This window comes from Tasmannia lanceolata, unplaced genomic scaffold, assembly GCF_043159265.1.
Source record: "Tasmannia lanceolata isolate RefF3 unplaced genomic scaffold, GAP_Taslan_0.1 ptg000023l, whole genome shotgun sequence".
NCBI classification, from domain to species: Eukaryota; Viridiplantae; Streptophyta; class Magnoliopsida; order Canellales; family Winteraceae; genus Tasmannia; species Tasmannia lanceolata.
In genome coordinates, this window is record NW_027518700.1 from 11,242,583 (window position 1) to 11,267,321 (window position 24,739).

Here is a 24,739-nt window from a genome sequence, read left to right on the forward strand (position 1 = left end):
AACATTGAAATTATCTATATAGGATGTATCAACATTTTAGAGTTCCTGGAGAACACTAGTCTAACACTGACAACCATTTGAAAGTCTATGTTAGATGGATTAAAGCATATGGTAAAAGGGGCATGATTGTTTGAATCATACCGATATACTGTCAGCAATTTCTTCTCTTTTGTTAGCGGACAGAGCACGGAATACTTTTCCCTCAATGAGTGTTGGCTCTGTAGCAGCAGCTTCTGAATCAATTATTCCACATTCCAAAGCTATTGCTTTTGCTGTCTGAAGATTATCTCCGGTCACCATTCGTACCTATACTTCAGCAGTTTAGTTCACAAAAGATCAACTAAACTTCAGAAGCTTAATAATATCCCGAGATTTTCCCTTGCCGAGAAATTCCCGAGAACGATATTTGTGACATAGAAATTGAGTAATAAAGTACATAAAATATAATGGAATATAATTCCCTGCCTCTCTGAAGCAATAAGCAAAGAAACAAAGATCCACAAAAATAATATGTGCACAAAATATTGTATCCACACAATTGATAGACACGTCACATTTCCAAATAAGTGTTTTATACTTCTTGATAGGAATCTACAACGCAGATCAGAAATATATTATTCAGAAAAGGGTCCTTCAAGATGATGAGTAGAACTATTGAGAAGTCAATCTTTAGATTCTTCGTAAGAAAAAATATTATAGAAATGGACATTACAAAAAAAAATCATCACCCTACAGTCCAACACTGAAAAATGTTGCCACAAACAAACATGTATGTTGCTTACTCATTAAAGGCTGCAAAACTATACCTTAACACCAGCACTTGTGCACAGTTGTACAGCATTTTTGACACCTGGTCGGCAAGGATCCTACACCATGATATGTTCATTTAGCGAAGGAATTAATAGGATAAGCACTAAAAATCTTAAGAAATAAAATGAAAAATAAAGAAAGATGATACTAAAACGCAAACCGATGCCAGATGGTTGTTGTAGAAAAATAAAAGAAAAGCTTGCCAAATTCTAGATCCTTGAATAACACAATGTTATTTGTGTAGCACAAATCAGCCACTGCGCCAAGGAGCACCATCAAAGAAGGGCGGCAAGAACAGTAGAAAGAAGAATTGAAAGTCCCATTTTTTTGTGAAAAGATTTCCTATTTTGAAAATAGGTGAGAGTGTTTGAAGCATCCAAGGATTCTAATTTTCAATTGGAAGATTAATTCTTGAATAGAAAGTTACGTTAAATTTGTATTGAAGTGGCAAAGTTGTTTTAGTTCATTAAAGAGTATAATTACAAAGCGGTCTATATATGTAAAATTCAAAGATATCTTTTTCTCAGTTTTTTTTTATGAATTTGAGTTAAATGATTTAGCTTCCTCTGTGTTTTCTTATCAGGAACAGCAACATTAATAGAACCCTCCTTCTAGCACTTGCTTAGAGGGGATTGCAAAGATTGTTTTAGAGTTTTTCTGCAACTGAATTTTGCATCAGAGCTATTTTCGAGTTCCAACGAGTTGTTTGATTACCATATATGTTACAAGAAATTACAAGGCAATTAGTTAGGCTGATGCAAAAGCTCTGTCTATTTTGTATCGGAGGAAGGCCAGGAATCAAGCTTTCACAAGGAATTACAGACTGCAATTAGGATGGGCCAAGTATGGGATAAGTTACTCTGAAAATGAAGCCTAACCTAGAGAAATGCTAGGTCAGATCCACAAGCAAGAAGAGGTAGCACTCATCCTTGGAGCAACAAATGGACAAACAAAAAGAAGCAAAGGTTGGAGGAAAACAGAAATGAAGTATCCAAACTCAAGAGGCAAATTATGTCAAGAAGAAAGCCAACTGGAAAAGAAAGCTGTAAAGGGGCAGAGGGAAAAAATAAGTGACCAAGGAAGAAAGTGGGATGGAATATCAAAGAATGTGGGGCTGTGAAAGAGAAAAAAAAAGCATTAGAGGACCTTATTCATGGGAGGAAGTTAGATGCCAAAATTAGAAACTAAATTTAATGAGAAAAATAATCATCTCTAATATGGGGAAAATAAATCATTTCAAAAAACATATGGGCAAAATAAAAAGACCAAAGCCGGGCTACCTCTTCCATCTGTTGGGGCAACATGAGGAAATATTCTAACTTGGAATACAAAGTGCATGGACAGCAAAAAAAATGTTTTTCAGTAACTTCTCAGTTTCCATTCTTCACATACCAAATGGTTGATGGATTCCAATGGACTCTCACAGGAGTTTGTGGCCAAATGGTCCTATCCTAGAGTAAGGAGAAGGCTACGAAAAAGCTAAATGGAGTTAAAGCTCCCAGAGTAAGGAGAAGGCTATGAAAAAGCTAAATAGAGTTAAAGCTACATGGAGCTTATCTTGGTGTGTAGGAGGAGATTTCAAGAGAATTCCTTTTGCCCAGTTTGCACTTGGACAATGATGAATATGAAAAGATTCTCTAACTATCCAAGTGAATGAACTAGTGGACCTCCCATCTATAATATATACTAACCATGTTTCTTTCCAAGAAAAAACTTTATTGGACAAATTTTCCCCCTAAAAACATTTTACTGGAATTTTTTTTCTAAGCATGGCATGGGTGGGGCCCATCATTTTACAATACATGTTGGGACATGATATATTCGCCACTTTTTCTTCCCCGAGCCACCCCATCATAGTGTAAAAAGAGCAGTCATAAATAAACTAGAGACGGCTGGCCCATGGAAGAAAAGGGGGCGAATATATCACTTCCCTAAATGTTTTATTAAGATGAGGACCATCATTTTATACTCATGCATACCATGTGTGGGGCATACCATCATACACCTTGATATGGTAGGGACTACCATCTCTACCCAAACCCAAGTATTATGGTGGAGCCCACGATTTTAAAACCATGAGTTGGCCCTCCACCTTCACCCAAATCCATGTATAGGGTGGGGCCCACCATTTTACACCATGTTTGACAAGGTGGGTCCCATCCGCTCAAACCCATGTATCGGGTGGAGCCCACCATTTCACACCTCATGTTTTGATGGGGATGGATCCATTATTTGACACCCATGCATAGCATGGTGACGTATCACATGGGCCAAGAATAATAGTTAGTGGTGGTGGTCTCACATGGTCAAACAAACGGATGACACTAGTTCTTTGTAGATTGGATAGATTCATTGTATCCATATAATATCTAAGAATTGGCCATTTTAGTGGAGTCGTGGAATTCAAAATCTCGTGGTTGGAAGTTTCGAGCTTCAGAAAGAAAGTAACATAGTGGAGGAGTGAATTCAATGTTGAGGGACTTCCAATTTTGGTCCAAGCTGAAAAGTCATTTAGAAACATCAAAACAAAAAAGAATCAATTGCGAAGAATTGAAGATCAATTTCCTTTATAAAGTAAGAGGAAGAAATGGAATTGTTTGAAGAAGAAATAAAAGAAAGAATCTAAGCTAGTAAGGATTGAGAAGGATAAGTACAAAGTCAAAGAGCCAATAGGATTGAAGAAGGGGACTAGAAACATGGCCACTTTCATAGGTAGTGAGCTAAAAAATGAAGAAACCACATTCAATGTCTCAAGATTAGTAAACAGAATGTGGGAGAAAAAGGGGAGACCAGAAAGAGATAATTGGTTGCTTCCTTAAATTATATAATTTATATTACAGAAACCCAATCTCGATTGGCTGGTTTCCAAAATCTTTGATGTGAAGGGTAATTTGCTGTGAGGAGATTGAGGAAGAATGAAAGCAGTATTTAGCATGCCAATGGTAAATAAAGCAGTTGTTGACCCCAAAACCATTTAATGGTACCATTATTATGTTGGATATTTGATATTACTTATCAATTGTTGACCCCAGTCCATGTATACTCACAAATCAGGGAACACAATCAAGAAATAATTCTATCATCACGACTTGATACAGGCCATCGCAGAAGGCATTTCGCAGACTGGCTGTTGCATGGGAGAGCAGCCACATATGCTCACTTTTCAACAGTTTTTGTCTTATTCATTTAATTCATCTGAGGTGGATGCTCTCTCATGCAACAGCCGGTCCGTGAAATGCCTTCTGCCATGGTCCCTAGCAAATCCCTTATAAGTTCCATTATATATATATATATATAATGGAACTTAAATAATCATCTTAAATAATCATCCAAATCATCATAACAATATGGCATGTCGCTGTATACCTTTATACCCACAATTGCGAGAAAAACTAGGTCATCCTCTGGTAATGCCCACTGTGATAATTCTTCTTCATCTTTTGGGATACTCTCCATTTCATATAATCTGTATGCGAAGGCAACACAGCGCAAGCTATCTGTGGCCATATCTTCAATATTCTTCTTAAATTCAGCAACCTGCAATTATTTAAATAATTCAATAAATAGGTGATCGTTGCTTTTACATGGAATTCAGCAAAAAATAAAAAAAAAAGGATTTTGACCTTTACTGAGTCCATCGGTTGCACTGAACCATCCAGGTCGAGCCAGCTTGTACATGAGGTTAGGACTATTTCAGCAGCCCCTTTCCAATGTATGTGAACTTCAGATTCACCCTGCAATTATAAGGAGAGATGTCACAGAACTAGTGGTAGAAATACGACTAAAAGGAAAAATCTTAGAGATTTGAATGAACAAATTGTAAGAGCTATTGAAACCAATACCAATAGCAATGCGACACCACCACGCTTTTTTTCTGAGTTGAAAGGGAAGACATGAAGAATTGAAGCCCTTGACCTTGCATCGCCAAAATCCATCCCTAGCTATCGAAGGGATGTCAAAAACCCAAATCAGCTCTAGATAGGAAAAGGAGGAGTTTGCAACAAGAATGGCCACGCTAATGTACCTTGACCCCCCAAGAAAGGATAGCTTTCTCAGTTGGTGAGCCCGTAACTTCAACAGCTCCACCACCCTGTAAAAAGTGAATAACTGAACAAACTTGATATAATACATATACATATGCACGTATATATATATATATATATATATATATATATATATATATATATATATATATATATATATATATATATATATATATATATATATATATATATATATATGAGAATAGAGTTCCTAAGGTGTCACCTCATATAGCTTATATGAGGTGGCGCTTAAAAACATAAGGGGCCTACTTTGTTTGGATGGTCCAAAGCATTCATTTGATAGGCCCTCACATAGATAGGGTGTGCCCAAAAAATGAACTTCATAGGATCATCCTAACCCTTCCATTTGTGGAGGTTGAAATGGATGGGTTTAAACCTCCATAAATTTGCCTATTTTTAACCTCCATAAATGGAAGGGTTAGGATGATCCTATGGACCTGATTTTTTGTAGGCACCATATCCATCTAAGGGCCTTTCAAATGAGTGGTTTGGATCACCCCAAAAATGTGGGCCCCTCATGTTTTGTGAGCGCCACCTCATATAAGCTACATGAGGTGACACCTTAGGAACTCTATTCTCTCTCTTTATATATATATATATATATATATATATAAAGGGAGATGATATTTTCACCCCCCCCCCCAGCAGTACGCATGCGCCCCCGCTTATAACGTGAACAGTGGGCAACTTTAACGCTTTTTGACTTCAAATCACGTTATAAGTGGGGTGCATGCGTACTGAAGGGGGGGGTGAAAATATCATCTCGCATATATATATATATATATATATATATATATATATATATATATATATATATATATATATATCTATGAGAAAAGGGTTCCTGCGCTCGAGCGCAGATAGCTTACCTGCGCTCGAGTGCTGGAAAGGGGCGTGGGGCCACATTGGGGAGGTGATCCTAAGCATTCATTTGACAGGCTCCATTGGACCATCTTAGGGTGTCCATTTGTGGGGCCAAAAATGGACAGATACTGTTTGTCCACAAATCTGCCCATTTTTGGCCCCACAAATGGACACCCTATGGTGATCCAATGGAGCTGATTTTTGGTGGACACCCTATCCATGAAAGGGCCCATCAAATGAATGCTTTGGATCCCCCCCTCCCAAATGTGGCCCACCCCTATTTCTACACTCGAGCGGAGGAACCCTTTCCTCAATATATATATATATATATATATATAGAGAGAGAGAGAGAGAGAGAGAGAGAGAGAGAATTATACACGCATTCAAACTACAATTATACCGGTGAACCAAGTGACATTTATACCGGTGAAACCAACTGATCTGCAGTACTAAGTGTTTCATCTCGCTCATATGAATAAACCAAACCAACATATAAATCTCAAGAAAACAAAAATAGGTGTACCTCAGGCATAAAAACACTGCCAGTCGTATTCTGAGAAATGCCCTCAATTAATAGAGTGTGTGCATGAGAAGGTATAACTTGAGAATCATCCAGTGGGTTAAATTGGTTTCCACAAACATATGCCTTTACAACAGTCATCTGGAACAACAAAGTGAAACCATAACTGTTAAAATGGAGATTGTATGGACCTCTAATGCAATCAGCAAAATGCAGAAAAAAATTGAAATTAATTCCACACCAGAACATAAGTAATTAAAAGTTCCAGAAAGTCAGAAAAAAAAAAATGCCAACTCTTCGGGCATGTTTGGATGCATGGATTCTATTTTCTTGGAAAAAACTTGCCCTAGAAAATGATTTCTCCATTGATCCGTTAACGTTGACTAGATATTTTTTATTCTTGGGTTTAACATTTTCTCAAATCATACAAGTTATTTTCTTTCCCAAGAAAATAAAATACCCTATAATACCCCTATTTCAGTATTAAATGACCAAAACAACCCCATCTCGAAGCAAATGACCAAAATACCCCTATCTCATCAAAAAATGACCAAAGAACTCCTTTTTAATAGAAAATTACCAAAAAATCCACCTCCTAGAAAATAACTAAATGTCCCTATCTTATAAAATGACCAAAATACCCTTATCTCATGGAAAATTGATTAAAATACCCATTCAAAAAATGACCAAAATACCACTATCTCGTAAAAAATGACCAAAATACACTCATCTCTTTTTTAGCCATACCGAATAGGTATTAGGGTTGCTCATTTTCTATGCGATAGGTATATACTATGTAGCATGGAAAATTGACTAAAATAACCCCAACTCATGAAAAATGACCAAAATACCCTATCTCATAGAAAATAACCAAACTATCCCTATCTCATAGATAATGACCAAACTATCCCTATCTCATAGATAATGACCAAATACCCCTAACTAATCCCTATGAGGTAGGGGTAAATAAGGTAAATAGAAGATGAGGATATTTTGCTTATTTTCATTAGATAGGGTATTATGGTCATCTTTCATGAGTTCGGGTTATTTTACCATTTTCTTTAAGATAGAGCTATTTTGATCATTTTTGTGAGAGAGTTGCCCCGATCGCTGCGAGTGAAGTGGATCTAATGGGGCGACCTTACCGTTTGGTTCTTGCAAGGGCACCCTTCAGTCCTTCACTTTATCATTCCTCTAAATAATTTTTATGAAAATGTCGACAACATCAACCAAACTGTAGAATTTAAAATTCCAAGAAATTGAAGGATATGAACCAAACAGTAGGAAAAAAAATTCTAGGAAAAAAATTCACTAGATTTTTCCAGGGAAAAAATTTTCTGCACATCCAAACATATCCTTAGTGGTCAATTCATAGTTCCAAATGTGAAGAAGAAGCAAAATATATGACCGTGAAACGGCTAAAGATACCTGATTCAAGGTTAGTGTTCCAGTTTTGTCACTACATATGGTAGTCGCAGAGCCCATAGTTTCACAAGCTGAAAGCCTTCGAACCTGTACAAACTCCCAACCACAGATAAACTCATTAAAAATGTTAATGTAAGCATCCATGAATGTAAATTTCAGAAAATACGTGCCAGGGCCTTGTCTGCCATCATCTTCTTCATAGAGTATGCAAGCCTGTACATAGAATCAATTACAGCAACAAGAAAGTTAAATTGAGTTTATCACACAATTAATTCAATAGAAATATAAAAATAGAAACGCGTGCTTACGTCAAGGTCACTGCCAAAGGAAGCCCTTCAGGCACCGCAACAACCACAATAGTAACCTAAATCACAAGTACATGGTTTATTCGGCATCTTTTCACAAAGACATTCACATAAAATGTATCTCTTACAACCATTGTTTTAAATTTCGGCCAAAATACCGAAATTTTGGCTCAAAATTTCGGATTTTGGTTGGTGCCAAAACTGAAATCCCCTGAAACCGAAATTTTGGATTTTTCCCAAATTTCAGAAATTTCAAGAAATTGAAATGTTTTTTTCAAAAATATAGTATTTTTCCAAATTTTCAAAATAATAAAATTTTCCAAAATTTCGCTTTTGGCCCAGGCCAAGGCCGAAACCAAAACTGAAACCAAAATTTAAATCCGTGCTTACAACAGACTACATACCGCAATAGTCAAAATCTTAATAAATCCATTTACTGCAGTACTAAGACTTGTCTTCCCTCCTTTAAATTGAACAGTTCCATCCGTGTTCTTTGTATGCCCAGTGAAGTATCTGAGAAATTTGAAGTGGACTAGAAATTGATAAAAAGATATATTAAATAGAATGCCTGACAATAATACAAATTGTTAGCTCTTTAATTACCTGGCCAAAAGGACAGCAAGAACGAACAGAGCTACAAGGAGTCCGACCATGCCAATGAAAGTTGCAACACCATTTAAGCGTACCTATTTTCACAAACACATCCATAAATAGGCTACAGAGCAAGATAGGAACAGAAAACAACATGTAATAGAAAAACAAACCTGCAAGGGAGTTTCTTCACCATTATCCTCTGAAATACTGGCCATCAATAATCCCCACTCAGTATTTGTTCCAACACCAGTTACCTGGATATAATTTTCATTAGATTTGGAAGACAATACCTAATAAGCATGATAGACCTTCATCATAACATACATTAGATAGGAAGACAATAGCTAATAAACATCTTTAAATGACTGAGCAGAAATCACCCCAAATAAATGTTTTGTAACCACAATATCTGGAATATAATATCACTGAACTAAGCATCAACAAAACACTCTATTATTAAGATGTGTTACTGAAATTGGCCACCACAGATTCAGTCTCTCTCGTCTTGTCGTGGCCTTGCTGTGCCGCACGGCCTGCACCTCTGCCACCAAGCCCAACCCCCACATCCACACCAACTATATTCATCACCTCATCCCGTCCATGACCACCACCTCTTACACCCTTGTTGCTGACTGCCGATGGCCAAACCCAAGTCCCACTTCCTCTATTCTAAGTATCTTCTTGCAAAGTTACAATTGGAAACCATATTACATTCCTCTTTGCAATAGTTGGACCTATCTCTCTTCTTGCATTGAAAAGGGTAATGTCACATATCTCTTCAAGAAACTTCAAGATACCTCAACCCATGGGATCTGTGCTTACAGTCCAAACATATTCACCGAGACAATGTTGGCACCACAAAGTGTTGAACCAAGAATCATATAATACCTCTTATGACCCATCAATCGCATGAGGGAGATCATGACAGTGTGATAAAGATCCTCCGGTTTTTAACTAGTCATTGGGAGTTGAAATAAGTGCATGTGCACAATACCTGAGAGTAAATGTCTTTCGTGTTTTCATTTTTTCATTGAAAAATCGAATGTAATGGAGGCTATAAAAAGCGGTCCTGCTCACCTTATAGTTCTCAATTTTCAGTGAATTTCATTTGAATCTGACAAAAGGGGATCTTGTGGAAGAAGCTTCTTCAAGCTTGAGAAGATTTCATCAAGCTACAGTCGTCCAATAAAGAGAGGTCTTTGAGTTGGATTCTAAACTCTTCTCTCTTTTCTTTTGATCAAAAGGGAATTTTCTAAGTGTATTCTAGCTGAGAAATGGATCTGTGAAAACTCATCTGTTAATGAGATCACTGTGTTCTTGTGCTCATTTTCACCCTGCATCTGAAGCTGCTTTGCTTATATATTGATTTTCTTGAACGGCACTGGGTTTAAGGGTGCAACTCGGTCGGGTTGGGTCGGGTTGAGGCCAACCCGAACCCGACCCGACCAACCATTTGCTCAACCCGAACCCGACCCGACCCGACCCGAGTTCCAACCCGACGAGGTTCAACCCGACCCGACCCGAGGAACCCTTTTTGCCAACCCGAACTCGACCCAACCCGACTTCAACCCAACCCAACCCGAGATTTTAAGCTTAAAAAATTTTAAAAATTATTAAAAATGTCGGTTGACTCGGGTCGGGTTGCCCAAGCCCTCAACCCGAACCCGGTCCAAACTAAACCCGGGTTGAGGAACCCGAACCCGAACCCTACCCAAACTCAACCCAACCCAACTTTTTTCCGGGTTGAACCCGTCGGGTTCGGGTTGAGCCCGCCCAAGTTGCACCCCTAACTGGGTTCTAAGGAAAACCCCTTGTTATTAATATCTAGGTAAGCTGATTCTTCTATTACATGTTGATTTCAAAGATTGTATGAAGTTAGACGAGAATTGTGGTGGAATTTGCTGGTTCAAGACCAAATTCTTTAGATCTGAGCTTTTAGTTGTATTCTGAAGCTTACACAACTGAGAACTCATTTCCTTATTCTTGGAGCTTCATTTCGTTCTCACTTTAGGTTCTGATCTCTTGATTTCTCACATTGAATTTAGAAAACTTGTAGTGGCTGTAGATATGAAAAACCAGATACTCAATTCCATCATTTGAGCACAAGGACAAGATCATTGGTTTGGTCAAAGTGTTTAGCGATCTACAAGCAAAGCAGTTGTGACACGTTTTATTCTTTTGAATATAAGCTAGATCCATTTTCAATTGAACATGTCTATAGATTTACCATTTCAACTCAACACAAATATTCAGATAATCCTCCTTATTTGAACTAGCTTTGCATGCTTGTTGTTTGCTAATTGCATATTAAAGCATTTTAATTCAACATCCCTTGGAATTTGATACAGTCACAATCATTTCATTTCTTGAATACCTTAGAAGAAAACATTTCTACAAGTGGATTCATTGGGTGGATCTCTAGTTGCTTCATAAGGAAAGCGAATGTTTGGACAGTTGATCAATAACAAATCTGTTTGGAGGCCGTGTGCAAGCCAATTGACTGACACAAAGGATTTTAGTACAGAGACAAACCCTTTGCTTGTTCGAGTAATAGATTTTCAAAGCCTTTGCTTTTATTATCCACAAAATCTCTTGGAGCCGTCACACTTCCATTCCTTGTTACCATATTCCGATGGAATACCCTTCAGTTTATCAGTCCTCTGATACTACTATTAGTTTCTTTGTAACTTATTTTAGTCATATAATTCGGTAATGCTAAGGAATAGAGGGAGTTGATATTCATAAAAAAGGATTTAGCCACATGTTTCCTATCCAAAAGAAGCTACAGCAAGACAAAATAAAATACACCAATTAGAAATCTACATTCCTACTTCATAATAATGTAAAACCCAAAAGATTTAGCTAGACAAGTACGACAAAAGATCTTTCATTACCACATCAAAAAGCAACCATTTACTTAATGGGTTGTTGGGCATGCCAAATATCATTCTTCATTTTTTTTCAAAGAAGTTTACTAATTGGAGGTTTTAGTGCTTCATAGATGAGATTGGACGGATCGCTGACCAATTTGAGCTTCTTTGTATACACTTTCATATTCATCATATCCAATTCCTTCCATTGATCCTCCCACTCTTTGAGCTTTGAATCCTCGATCAAATTCAACCCTTGTTTAATTTGACTCTCATTCAAACGTGATATATCCATAATATTAATGAGACGAAAGTAGAGATACTCTTGAGGCATCATGGCCATGGCAGGACTACTCTTGCTCGGTGTAGACACAACCTTTTTTGGCCTAAGACGAGGTGCAATATTTCCTGAATTGCACTCCCGAGAAACATTACCTTGGCCATTATCATCTTTCTCGGTCCCCCATATAATTTTCCATAGCTTAGAAACCTTTTGATCATGGCAAGTTGCAAAGATTGGGTCTTCACCCTTATTTGCAGCTCTCAACATCTAGTACTTGGTTTTGGTCTTGCGAATCTTATCATATAACTTCTTCTGGGTAAATACAAATGAAATAGATTTCTTGATGAATTGATAGAAAGGCTCAATATTACCTGACAATGGATGATTTAAGCCTTTGTCCGTGAATTTGATAATGCTTTCCAATATGACAATCTCATTCTCATAGCTCCAAAATGTTAGACTTCACAGCTTTAGACTTCACAGCTCTGGACTTCCTCCCCCCCCCCTCCCCCTCCTCCCTCTCCACCCCCCTCCCCCCCACGCTCGACCTCTCCTCCCGCTGACCACTTCCTCAATGGCTATGAGGAAGTCCAAAGTTGAGAAGTCTAAACGTTTTTTGAGCTATGAGAATGAGGTTGTCATCTTGGAAGGCATTATCAAATTCACAGACAAAGGCTTAAATCATCATCAGGTAACATTGAGCCTTTTTATCAATTCATCAAGAAATATATTCCATTTGAATTTACCTAGAGGAAGTTATACGATAAAATTCGCAAGACCAAAACCAAGTACGAGATGTTGAGAGCTGCAAATAAGGGGCAAGACCCAATCTTTGCAACGTGCCATGATCAAAAGGTTTCTAAGCTATGGAAAATTATATGGGGGGCCGAGAAAGATGATAATGGCCAAGGTAATGTTTCTCGAGAATGCAATTCTGGAAATATTACACTTCGTCTTAGGCCAAAAAAGGTTGTGTCTACACGGAGCAAGAGCAGTCCTACCATGGCCATGATGCCTCGAGAGTATCTCTACGTACGTCTCATTAATATTATGGATATGTCACGTTTGGATGAGAGTCAGATTAAACAAGGGTTGAATTTGATCGAGGATTCAAAGCTCAAAGAGTGGGAGGATCAGTGAAAGGAATTGGATATGATGAATATGAAAGTGCATATAAAGAAGCTCAGAATGGTCAGTGATCAGGCCAATCTCATCCATGAAGCACTACAACCTCCAGTTAGTAAACATTTTTGAAAAAATAAATGAAGAATGATATTTGGCATGCTCAACAACCAATTCACTAAACGATTGCTTTTTGATGTGCCAATGAAATATCTTTTGTCATATACTTGTCTAGCTAAACTTTTTGGGTTTTACAATATTATGAAGTAGGAATGTGGATTTCTGATTGGTGTATTTTATTTTGTCTAGCTGTTATTTCTTTTGGGTAGGAAATATGTTGCTAAATCTTTTTTATGAATATCAACTCTCTCTATTTTTTTACATTGCCGAATTATGTGACTATAATAAGTTACAACGAAACTAACAGTAGTATCAGAGGAATGATAGACTGAAGAGTGTTGAGGAAGGATATTCCGTCGGAATATGGTAACAAAAAATGGAAGTGACGAGACTAAGAGATTTTGTGGATAGTAAAAGCAAAGGCTTTGAAAATCCGTTACTCCAACAAGCAAAGGCTTTGTCTCTGTACTAAAATCCTTTGTATCTGTCAATTGGCTTGCACACGGCCTCCAAATAGATTTGTTACTGATCAACGGTTCAAACATTCGCTTTCCTTAGGAAGGAACTAGAGATCCACCCAATGAAACCATTAGTAGAAATGTTTTCTTCTAAGATATTCAAGAAATGAAATGATTGTGACTGTATCAAATTCCAAGGGATGCTAAATTAGAAAGGCTTTCATATGCAATTTGTCAAGCAACAAGCATGCAAAGCTAGTTCTAATAAGGAGGATTTATCTGAATATTTGTGTTGAGTTGAAATGGGAAATCTATAGACAGGTTCAATTGAAAATGGATCCAGCTTATATTCAAAAGAATAAAACGTGTCACAACTGCTTTGCTTGTATATCGATAAACACTTTGACCAAACCAATGAACTTGTTCTTGTGCTCAAATGATGGAATCGAGTCTCTGGTTTTTCAGATCTACAACCACTATAAGTTTTCTAAATTCAATGTGAGGAATCAAGAGATCAGAACCTTACGTGAGAACAAAATGAAGCTCCAAGAATAAGGAAATGAGTTCTCAGTTGTATAAGCTTCAGAATACAACTAAAGGCTCAGATCTAAAGAATTTGGTCTTGAACCAGCAAATTCCAACACAATTGTCGTCTAACTTCATATAATCTTTGAAATCAACATGTAATAGAAGAATCAGCTTACCTAGATATTAATAACAAGGGATTTTCCTTAGAACCCAGTGCCGTTCAAGAAAATCAATACATGAGCAGAGCAGCTTCAAATGCAGGGAGAAAATTAGTACAAGCAGCACAGTGATCTCATTAACAGATGAGCTTTCACAGATCTGTTTCTCAGCTAGAATACGCAACTCAACTCACCAAAGCCTTTGTCCCAAACTAGTTGGGATCGGCTAAATGAATCCTTTATAAAAAAATTCATGAAGGTAAAAGGAATCTACCCGGCTCTAATCCTGGTTCTAGTTGGGTTCTTCTACGTGGATCATTTTCTTCATTTCTATCGTATCCAAAGTCATGTTCTCTGTTATGTTCCTAGCTATCAAGTCTTTCCTCAATTGTTTCTACCCAAGTTGTTTTCGGTCTGCCCTACCTCTTTTTACTCCATCAATTTTGCACAAGTCGCCTCTTCTCACCGGAGCATCCAAAGGCCTACGTTGGATATGTCCAAACCATATTAAGCGGTGCTCTCTCATCTTCTCCTCAATTGGTGCCACCCCCACCTTTTTATGAATGTCTTCATTTTTAATTCTATCTAACCTTGTGTGGCCACACAACTAGGGCTGCAACACGAGCCGGGTTTTACCCGACCCGCATCGACCCGACCCGAAAATAGCGTGGGTTGGGTTCAGGTTTCATGGGTTTCGGGTCGAGCCGGGTTGAGCATTCAAAAGCCCGCATGAATCTCGGGTCGAGCCGGGTTTGAAGGGGCCCGACCCGACCCGACCCGAGTTACATAAGTTATAGTATGTACATTTTTTTCTATTGTTAGTTAAAAGTTAAAAGTGAAAACCCACGCACCCACTGTTATTGTATGTGAGTGTAATTTCTGCTTCTATGAGTTGAGTTGATTCAAGTGTTTGATTCAGCGTTGTTTGATTGTAATTACAACATTGTTTGATTACAGCATTGTTTGATTCAAGTGTAATGTGAGTGTAATTACATCATTGTTTGATTCAAGTGTAGTGTGAGTGTAATTTCTACTTCTATGAGTTGAGTTGCCTTGCCAAACAAGAATTTTCCTTAAAAAATTGCGTCAACGTGAAAAAACCCGAACCGACCTGAGATTTATCATGGGTAGGGCCGGATTTGGGAATCGTGGGTTTTCCGAAAAAAAACCCGACCCGACCCGACCCGAGATATTTCTCGGGTAGGGTTGGGTTCTCCAAAACCCGACCCGCCCGACCCGAGTTGCAGCCCTACACACAATCATCTAAGCATTTGCATCTCCGCTACACTCATCTTATGCACGTGCTGCTTCTTGGTGGCCCAACATTCTGAGCCGTACAGAATGGCTGGCCTCACAGCTGTCTTATGAAACTTTCCCCTTCAACTTGGTTGGGATTTTACGGTCGCACAGGACTCCTGAGGCAAGCTTTCACTTCAACCAACCTGCTCTTATTCTATGGTTAACATCCTCTTCAATCTCTCCTTCCTTATGTAGAATTGAACCAAGATAGCGAAAGATATCCCTCTAAGGTACCTCCTGTTTCTCAATTAGAATACAATCAGGAAATTCCCTTTCGATCAAAAGAAAAGAGAGAAGAGTTTAGAATCCAACTCAAAAACCTCTCTTTATTGGACGATTGTAGCTTGATGAAATCTTCCCAAGCTTGAAGGAGCTTCTTCCACAAGATCCCCTTTCGTCATATTCAAATGAAATTCACTGAAAATTGAGAACCACAAAGTGAGCTGGACCGCTTTTTATAGCCTCTGGTTCCTTTCCTTCAAATTGATCACAATATCTTAATTAATTGCCTAGTTAACTCTGTCTACTTAAGAGACGAATGAAATGTGTGATTCCTTTCCTTCACAATGATCTCAATATCTTAATCAATTGGTTAGTTATAATGAGCTAGCAAGATTATAATGTAGATAGTTTCTGAAAATATTCCAACAAAGTAAGATTTGATTCCATTGATGCATCCACAGCGAGCAGAACAAGAAGTAGGGGTGCAACTCGGGCGGGTCGGGTTCGGGTTGAGGCCAACCCGAACCCAACCTGAGTAACCATTTACTCAACCCGAACCCGACCCGACCCGAGTTCCAACCCGACTAGGTTTGACCCGACCCGACCCGAGCAGCCCTTTATGCCAACCCGAACCTGACCCAACCCGAGTTCAACCCGACCCAACCCGAGATTTTAATCTTAAAAACTAAAAAAATTATTAAAAATTTTGGGAACAAATACAGATATACATGATAAGCTATGGTATATATATATATATATATATATATGCAAGCACATGTATGAGAGCGGAAATATGACTCAATGCTTTTGGAAAGTAGGATAAGGATACGTATGCAGACATAATATACACGCCGAGATGAGACACAAGATATGCCTAAATAGGTATGCAGGTATCATAAGTGCAAGATTAAGATGAACCTAAGGACAACACACAAATCCCCAACAAAATGCCCTCTTTTTGGGTAGGTATCAAAATGCCCACTTGAACGAATGAATGGAAATATAACCCATGCACCAAGAAAGTACAGCTATCAGTTAGAAATGTCAGAAGAGACACATAATGAGAGTATCGAAGTTCGTGAAAATTTTCTGAAAGAGTAAAATATTGCAATAATGCTTACCAACATAGTACCATAGCCATCAGCCACCTTGCATCCAGACATCAGAAATGGTGCCTTATGATCCTTGTGGACCTACAATAGAATATTGTATTAAGAATTTTTTTTAATGATAATATTGTATTAAGAATTCCTTGCATTATTTATGAAATGGCAGAAATTAGCAACGAAAGTAAAAAGAGCTTACTATCTTGCTCTCGCCGGTCATACTAGATTCATCAATTGCAAGTGAGTGGCCAGCAATTAAAATACCATCGGCAGGGACCTAGACAAAAGTTTCCACATAGCCAACAAAATTTTAGTTCCGAAACAAAAATATTCAATTAAAACAATCCAGAATACTTAATGTTCACCTACTTGATCACCAATTTTGAGAGGTACTACATCACCAACAACAATGTCGAATATTGAAATATCAATTCTTCTTCCACCTCTAATAACCTGCGCATCAGATACATCATATGTACTTAGATGGATCAAATTAGTAAGCTATCAAGAAAAAACAGGGAAACCATATGCAAGTTATAGCACACACCTCCATTCGAATATTCCATTTCTCCTCATTTAAGTTTTGAAATTGAAGTGATTGTCTGTAATCACTGATAGCTAGAGGAAAAAAATAGTAACGATAATTAGCATATGAAATCTAAAAAGTTTGATTTTCAAAACAGCCCACTGTCCATTATTCCTTTCACATGCATAAAACCTATCATGAAGATTGAAGAAAAAACATCAGACGAGTGTAAGATGGTCTTCACCGCATGGTGACATTAGCTACGATATCCTTCCCGATGTTATTCTCCCCATTACAGGATCTTTATAGTACTAAATAACATAAGTAGCCCAAGTATCAAACATTTTAAACATTTTTTTTATTTTTGAAAGATAGTGATGAAGAATTTAGTAAAAAGAAAGAAAATAAATGAAAAATATATGATGAGCAATGAAGAGAAACTAAGAAAGGGATGAGGTACAAAAAAAACAAAAGGCAAAAAGGATTCTATAGAAAACTAAAAAATAGATGGACATTGACAACTGTCAAGAACACCCTCTTGAACCAGGAAATCCACCACAAGTGAAAGATGGGCCCTCCTTACATCAATAATTTATGTGAACTTTTAATTATAAGTGGGCCCCTCTTACAACATAAGAGATTTAAAAATAAAGGATCAAACTACCTTTAAAACAAAAAGAAAGAGAAATGCATCCTTTTTAGCTAGGGAATCCCCATGTAGGCCTTTCTCCATCAATCTCATGCCAAATGAGAATTGAGGCATTGGAGTTGGGTCTTCTCTAGTAGACCTTCAAGGGCCGTCTTGGATTCTTATCAAGTGGCTTTTAGGTAATGACGATGTGAATTGAGGTATTACCAGTAAGAAGTAAGAATTTCAATACGATCAAGAGAATGGGAACCCTACACAATGTAGCAGTGAATATATAATAACCTAGGCAAACATGAAATTGCCACGAGAGTAGTATTTGCATAATTCAATTTTTCAAATGTATACAGATAGGCGATAGAAGCATAATTTAATCAGTATTGTACTTTCAAGACCGCAAATTAAACCACAAAAGTTACAGTTCCTCTACGTAAAATGTGTTGTTTACTATTTTAAATAATAAATGAAGTATTTGACAATCAACCCCACATAATTGAAACTCAAATGCCCTAATTACAGAGATTGGTCAAAAAATTGAAAACATGGCTAAACTTCAACATGGCCACAAAAAAAGCAGAGTGACTTGCACCATCAAATAATAATTTGAAGTCAGGCGTTTGGAGTTGCATGTTAGGTATAATACTAAATATCATTCAAAAAAATTAATAATAACTAATCCAGGGTGCAGAACAAGCATTAATTCCCAAACAATAATCCATGCACAACAATTGTTACTAGTAGTACAATCTCCTCAGCCAATGAAAGATGATCAACTTCCATAACCAATATAAGATGTCTGGAGGCATTGGTGATACAGATATTAGGATTTATTTTTGCATTATTTAGTTCCTAGTATTTTTATTTCCATGTTAATAGTTTCTAGGATTTTATTTTCCATGTTATTTTTAGGAATTCTTATCTTAGTAGGTTTCTATCTTTTGAGTTGTTATTTGCCTATATATAGGCCTCTTTACAGCTTATTTTGTAACTTTTGATGATTATTGAATAAAGATTATTCTCCCTCTAATTCTAGTTTTCTTCTTCCCTCTTATGATTTCTTCTCCTCTCCCTAAATTCGTCTATTCTTCTCTTCTTCTTCTACTTCTCCCTAAATTTGTCTCTTCTTCAGGTTATTTTCGTCTCTTCTTCCCCTATTCTTCTAATTCTATCCCCTTTCGTCTATTTCTCTCCCCTTTCCTCAATTTCTCTTTACGGTCCTACATCAATTTGTCTTTTCATCTAATCTTTAGAATGCATTTATTGTACCAGTCAAAAATTTTAGGGCCAGTTTGGATACCTCAGATTTTGTATTTGGATTTGAAATTGAGTTTTCAGTACAAAATGAATAGATCTGCCAGCTCATGTTGAGGGGGAGAGAGAGGAAGGGGGTAATTCCTGCTGCATTGGAGAGAATGAGGAGCCAAGAGGGTGACGGAAACAGCCAGATATGTGGATTTCGAATTTCTTATTTCCACAGCTTATTTGGAAATCTGATTTTTTTCACTGTCAGTTGCTGATTTGGAAATTCAAGGATTTGATCGGATCCAAATGTCATTGCAAAAAGGGCTGCAAATGTGAGAATTCCAAATCAAAATCTTCTTCGCATCCAAACGGACCCTTAAGATATTAGTAAGTGACTAGAAAAGTACTCTCATCCTACACATCACAATTATAGGCATGGATTTAAATGTCGATTTCGTCCGAAATCTAGTAAAAAATAATTAAATAATCATTTCAAATCATTTTGGAAATTTCATCCGAAATTTCATAATAATATTAAATTTAAAAAAAAAATTGAATTTCTCGAAATTTCCGAAATTTCCGAAATTTGGGAAATCCGAAATTTAAAACTATGATTATAGGTACGCTCAGAGAGTAATGCAATAAAAAATTGTTTCGGTAGTATTCAATAGGATACAATTGCACAAACTTGAAAATCAATGCAAATAAAGATGCCTGTCCTGTTGTTCTAGACATATAAAAGCAAATAATTAAGTATTTAACCATAAAAGCAAAAGGACAGCATTGCATATCAAACTATTCCGAGGGCTATCCTTATCCTTAAGTTCCATACCTGTTACAACTATAACAAGAATAACAGCAAAAGCAATGCTCCCGCCATCATACCATCCTTCTTTGATTCCCTATATCAAAATTTGGAATGAGAGACTCAACACTTCAGTTATAACCTCTAACATAGGAGATACAATGCCAAGTAGCATCATGGAGAAGATCCAAAACAATAAGCCTTATGTAACCATGCAAACGAATAGACCAAAAGGAGATCAGAATACATCAGATCATAGTAACAAGTATTGTTATCAAGAACATCTTTCCTTAGCATTTCTCTAAGAGATTTTAAAATTTTCAGGCTCACAGTCATGATATTATCTGAGAATCTTGTAGAAAATAAATAAAGCAAAGATGTAAAATAAAAAATATAAAGATAAAGATAAATATTATACAATCTTGTGAATATAATAAGTTGATATCACAATATTATATGGAAAATATCAGGGGATTTTCTAGGGAGATCTTTCATGAACCTCACCTTTTGAAATTTCATGTAAATATCAAGACTTTCAAGATATCAGATATATTTTGTCACTATGTAGCAGAACAGAATTAATATATATATATATATATATATATATATATATATATATATATATATATATATGGGGAAAGTGATTGTGAGCGGCCCCTCATATAAGCTTATATGAGGTGACCGCTAAAAACATGGTGGGCCCACATTTTTGGGGTGATCCGAACCGGTCATTTGATAGGCCCTGACTTAGATAGAGGGTGCCCAAAAAATCAGCTACATTGGATCATCCCAACCCTTCAAACTGTGGAGGTGAAAGAGGGGAAAATGGGCGGGTATAAATTTGCCCACTTACCCATCCATTTTCCCCCTCTTTCACCTCCACAATACGAAGGGTTAGGATGATTCTATGGAGCTGATTTTTTGGGCACCCCTTATCTACGTCAGGGCCTATCAAATGACCGGCTCGGATCACCCCAAAAATGTGGGCCCACCATGTTTTTAGCGGTCACCTCATATAAGCTTATATGAGGGGCCGCTCACAATCACTTTCCCCTATATATATATATATAGCCGAAGTGGACATGAGATTCACAGATGAGGAAGAAATGGCACATAGTAAAGTGCAGTGCGGAGAACAACACAACCTAGAGTTTTTCAGCAACATAACTTTTCTGGTTAGGTTTATAATTCTTCTTTACTTTTTATTTTTATTTTCTAATGTTCCATGAGGGAATATAAGAGAAGAACCAACTATCCAAACTGAAAGATAGCAGAGATGAAAGCTCTGATAAGAAATCCGCTAGGACAAAATATATCAAATAAACATAAGCGTACAACTTGGCCACAATGACATTAGAAATGCAAAGAGGAGCACTCACAATACCAAGAAAATGATTTGCAGTATTATGTATCATTAAGAATGAGAAGGCTGACTTAAACGTAGTACGCTACAGTGACTATTTAGATATGAGAGAAATAAAATATAAAAAGAATAGGGAGATGATATTTTCACCCCCTCTACAGTACACATTCACCCCCCTATAACGTGAACAGTGGCCAAGTTTAACGCTTTTTGAAGTCAAATCACGTTGAAAGGGGGGTGAATGCATACTGCAAGGGGCTGAAAATATCCTCGCCCAAAGAATATTAAAGTATGAAACTAAACATTACTTTTGCAAGAAAGATTTTTTAGCACAGCTTTTGCTCGGATCTTCTTTTATTTTGTCATTTTATATAAAAGTTGCTACCATGGCTTTAAATTTCGGTTTCAGTCCCAATTTCGACCTTGGCCAAAACCGATATTTCAGCCGAAATTCTGAATTTTCGGCCAAAATCCGGTAATTTGATATGAAATTTCGGAGATTTCGGTTTCGGTACATTTTGGTTTCGGTCGAAATTTAAAACTATGGTCACTACCAAGGCTACTAGTATTCAGTGCTGACATTTGCAAGCAAGCTTGCATTGTAAATTTTTCATCTTCAAGATGAATATACGTGGAATGGAAAAAGTACTATAATGCAAATCCAGAAGTTCAACCATCTGGTTACATGCTATGGCCCAAATATCGTTCTCGGGAATTTCTCGGCAAGGAAAAATCGCAGGATATATTAAATTGTTTTTATCTTTTTCGGATTTATATCGGGAAAAATGATAAAATAAATTATTTAAAAAGTATATAAAAATTAAGAAAAAATATAAAACAAAAATATCGGGATTATATCGTGATATTGTCGTGATATTATCACGATATTTTCTAATAAAACCAAAAATATCGCTCTATTTTTAAAATCTCAGGATTATTTCGGGATTTTGTTGTTTTATCACAATCTCACGATAAAAACGTGATATTTTGAAAATATCGGAGATATTTGTGACATAGGTTACATGTGCCAACTTGTCTAGAAACTTTAAATAATTGTTTGCATCAATCATTTACCCTTCATCTATATTGTATGAGATAAGCTCAAAGGACCTAGCCAACAATATTAAGGAAATACAAACTAATTTATTAGCATAGTTAATGGTGAAAAGAGACAAATCATCCTCAAGCTAAAGATACAACTCAGTATAACAGCAACGAACTCAATAATGGCTCCAACAAAGAAGTCATGCTTGTCCTAAAATCATGCTTATTAAGTGCAACATTATATCAAGAGGAGAAGAAGAAGAAGAAGAAGAAGAGATGAGGAAGAAGAAGAGAGTCCCTCTTAGGGAGCTCCCACGTAAAATGAACTATGTATATGTAAAAAATAGGGTTACATGTACAATGTCCAAAATACCCTTCTAACAACGCTCACCTCTGTTTTTATGCCCAATGCCAATGATAACACCGCAGCTATCATCAAGATGATAAGTGTTAAGTCTTGCCAAGCTTCCCAAAGGAAAATCTACATTGAGTAAAGCACGTGACATAAATTGTTCTCAGCAACATAATCTCTGCAGATGGACAGTAATGAACAAGAAAATGGCAGTTAGAAAGTCAATATTACCCAGAAACTCCGTCCTTTTTTCCGAGGATACGTGTTTGCTCCAAATGCAGTCCTTCGTTGCAATAATTCACTATCATCACCTCCACATCCTTTATCAATGTTTGTTTTTAACAATTTTCCTAGCCCTTTAACCTGATGTAATAACATGATTAGATAAGGCAACACACAAAGATACGATAGATGGAACAAAATAGGAGGAAATAAATGAGAGTGTAAGATGTGATGTGGACTTGCCCCGCCATATTCCTGTAAAGCAGAAAAATCTCGATCCCTAGTCAGTGCAGAAAGTTGGTCTAGTCCAATTCCATAATCACTACCGGGAATAGGTAACCCTCCTGAAGTATCTACTGCTAAATGAAAAGGCACATGTGAGTGTAGAGGGTCAAATCATAGTGGCATAAGCAGCAAAGTTTTTTTTTTAAAAAAAAAAACACAAGTAACTTTTGGTGACATGCAAAATGGGCATATAATCATGCAACTAGGAAAACATTACAATGTCACTGGGGCTATGTTAAAGTATTAAGTAGTAACCTAAAAGATCTCCAGTGCAACAAAAAATGAAATGAATGCCAAAATAGATCCAACTTCATAATAGCAGTACAAAATGTAAATTACTGCAATAGAAGGGCATCTTAAACTACTTAAACAAAGAACACATCGTATACTTTGAACCCAAACTCCGCCACAAAAAATGCTCAACAAATAAAAGAATGATGTGAAGCCATATTTCAAATTCTGTAGTAGTAAGGAAAAGGATCTGGAAGCAGAAAATTACTGCTGGTTTTTTTAGCCATGAATATTGGAGACCAACATAGCAGGGAAGACCACAATATATTAAGGGAAGTGATATATCCGCCCCTTTGGATTACTTGGGACTCCCAGCAGCAGTGTGCATGGCAATCAGCCCCATCGAATGCTTCTGACGTGAAGTACATCAGCCCCTCTGCAGTCATTGATACACTGCTGCTGGGTGTCCCAGGTAATCAAAAGGAGCGGACATATCACTTCCCTATATTAATATACACTTGACACTATGAAGAGGAAAATTGAGAAGGTATACGTGTGCTATGTTTTGACCCTCAGTTAGCAACTCTACCTATTGTTATGAAAGTCCCAATTCATCAATGACTGAATGTTACACATCAAATTTAGATAAGAATGCCTTAAAAAGCTGATGAAGATCTTTCCCACCATTATAATTGGGAAAGTAATTTTCTTTTAGCAGGCACCCAAGCATCTCAGATCCAAACTGCACTTTCTCGATTTTTCAGAACAGAAGCTCCAATACTATCCTCAAACAGCACAGAAAAAAATCAAATAAATCCACCAAAATGCATTATAAATTCGGATCTCACAAATTATAGTTTTCCCAACAGATCTGCTCCAGGAGGATCCACCACCCATAAAAATAGACAAAAAAAGTGATTATCAAGCCTCTAATCCAAAGATTTGATGAAGACCTAGGTCACAAATATCTCCAATATTTTCAAAATATAGCAATTTTATCATGATATTTAGATAAAATGACAAAATTCCAAAATAATCCCGAAAATTGAAAAAGATAGCGATCTTTTCATTTTCTGCGATGATATCATGATAATTTTATCATAATTTTACTATATTTTTTTATTTTTTTTAATTTATATATATTTTTAAATTATTTTATTTTATCATTTTTCCAGATATAAACCCGAAAAATAAAAAAAATTAAAATAACCCGACATTTTCCCTTGCCAAGAAATTCCCGATAACGATATTTGTGACATAGATGAAGACAATCAA

General features: G+C 36.8%; 1 protein-coding gene across 2 annotated transcripts in view; it reads right to left on the reverse strand.

Annotated features, from left to right (window-relative positions):
• LOC143856096 (calcium-transporting ATPase 5, plasma membrane-type-like) overlaps positions 1-24,739 on the reverse strand; it is a 40,243-nt gene that overhangs the window by 8,403 nt on the left and 7,101 nt on the right. Inside the window, exons 4-24 of one of the 2 annotated variants that reach the window (XM_077366152.1) lie at positions 23,192-23,304; positions 22,958-23,089; positions 22,766-22,855; positions 19,995-20,064; positions 17,296-17,366; positions 17,118-17,201; positions 16,948-17,025; positions 16,764-16,835; positions 8,753-8,836; positions 8,592-8,674; positions 8,393-8,501; positions 7,992-8,047; positions 7,854-7,896; positions 7,687-7,770; positions 6,262-6,399; positions 4,835-4,900; positions 4,653-4,751; positions 4,434-4,544; positions 4,177-4,347; positions 807-866; positions 142-306 (exon numbers count right to left, since the gene is read on the reverse strand). In XM_077366152.1, coding sequence (XP_077222267.1) covers positions 142-306; positions 807-866; positions 4,177-4,347; positions 4,434-4,544; positions 4,653-4,751; positions 4,835-4,900; positions 6,262-6,399; positions 7,687-7,770; positions 7,854-7,896; positions 7,992-8,047; positions 8,393-8,501; positions 8,592-8,674; positions 8,753-8,836; positions 16,764-16,835; positions 16,948-17,025; positions 17,118-17,201; positions 17,296-17,366; positions 19,995-20,064; positions 22,766-22,855; positions 22,958-23,089; positions 23,192-23,304 — 1,979 coding nt within the window. Of the gene's footprint in view, positions 1-141; positions 307-806; positions 867-4,176; positions 4,348-4,433; positions 4,545-4,652; positions 4,752-4,834; positions 4,901-6,261; positions 6,400-7,686; positions 7,771-7,853; positions 7,897-7,991; positions 8,048-8,392; positions 8,502-8,591; positions 8,675-8,752; positions 8,837-16,763; positions 16,836-16,947; positions 17,026-17,117; positions 17,202-17,295; positions 17,367-19,994; positions 20,065-22,765; positions 22,856-22,957; positions 23,090-23,191; positions 23,308-24,739 lie in introns of both variants that reach the window. The other variant, XM_077366151.1, reaches the window with a different exon arrangement.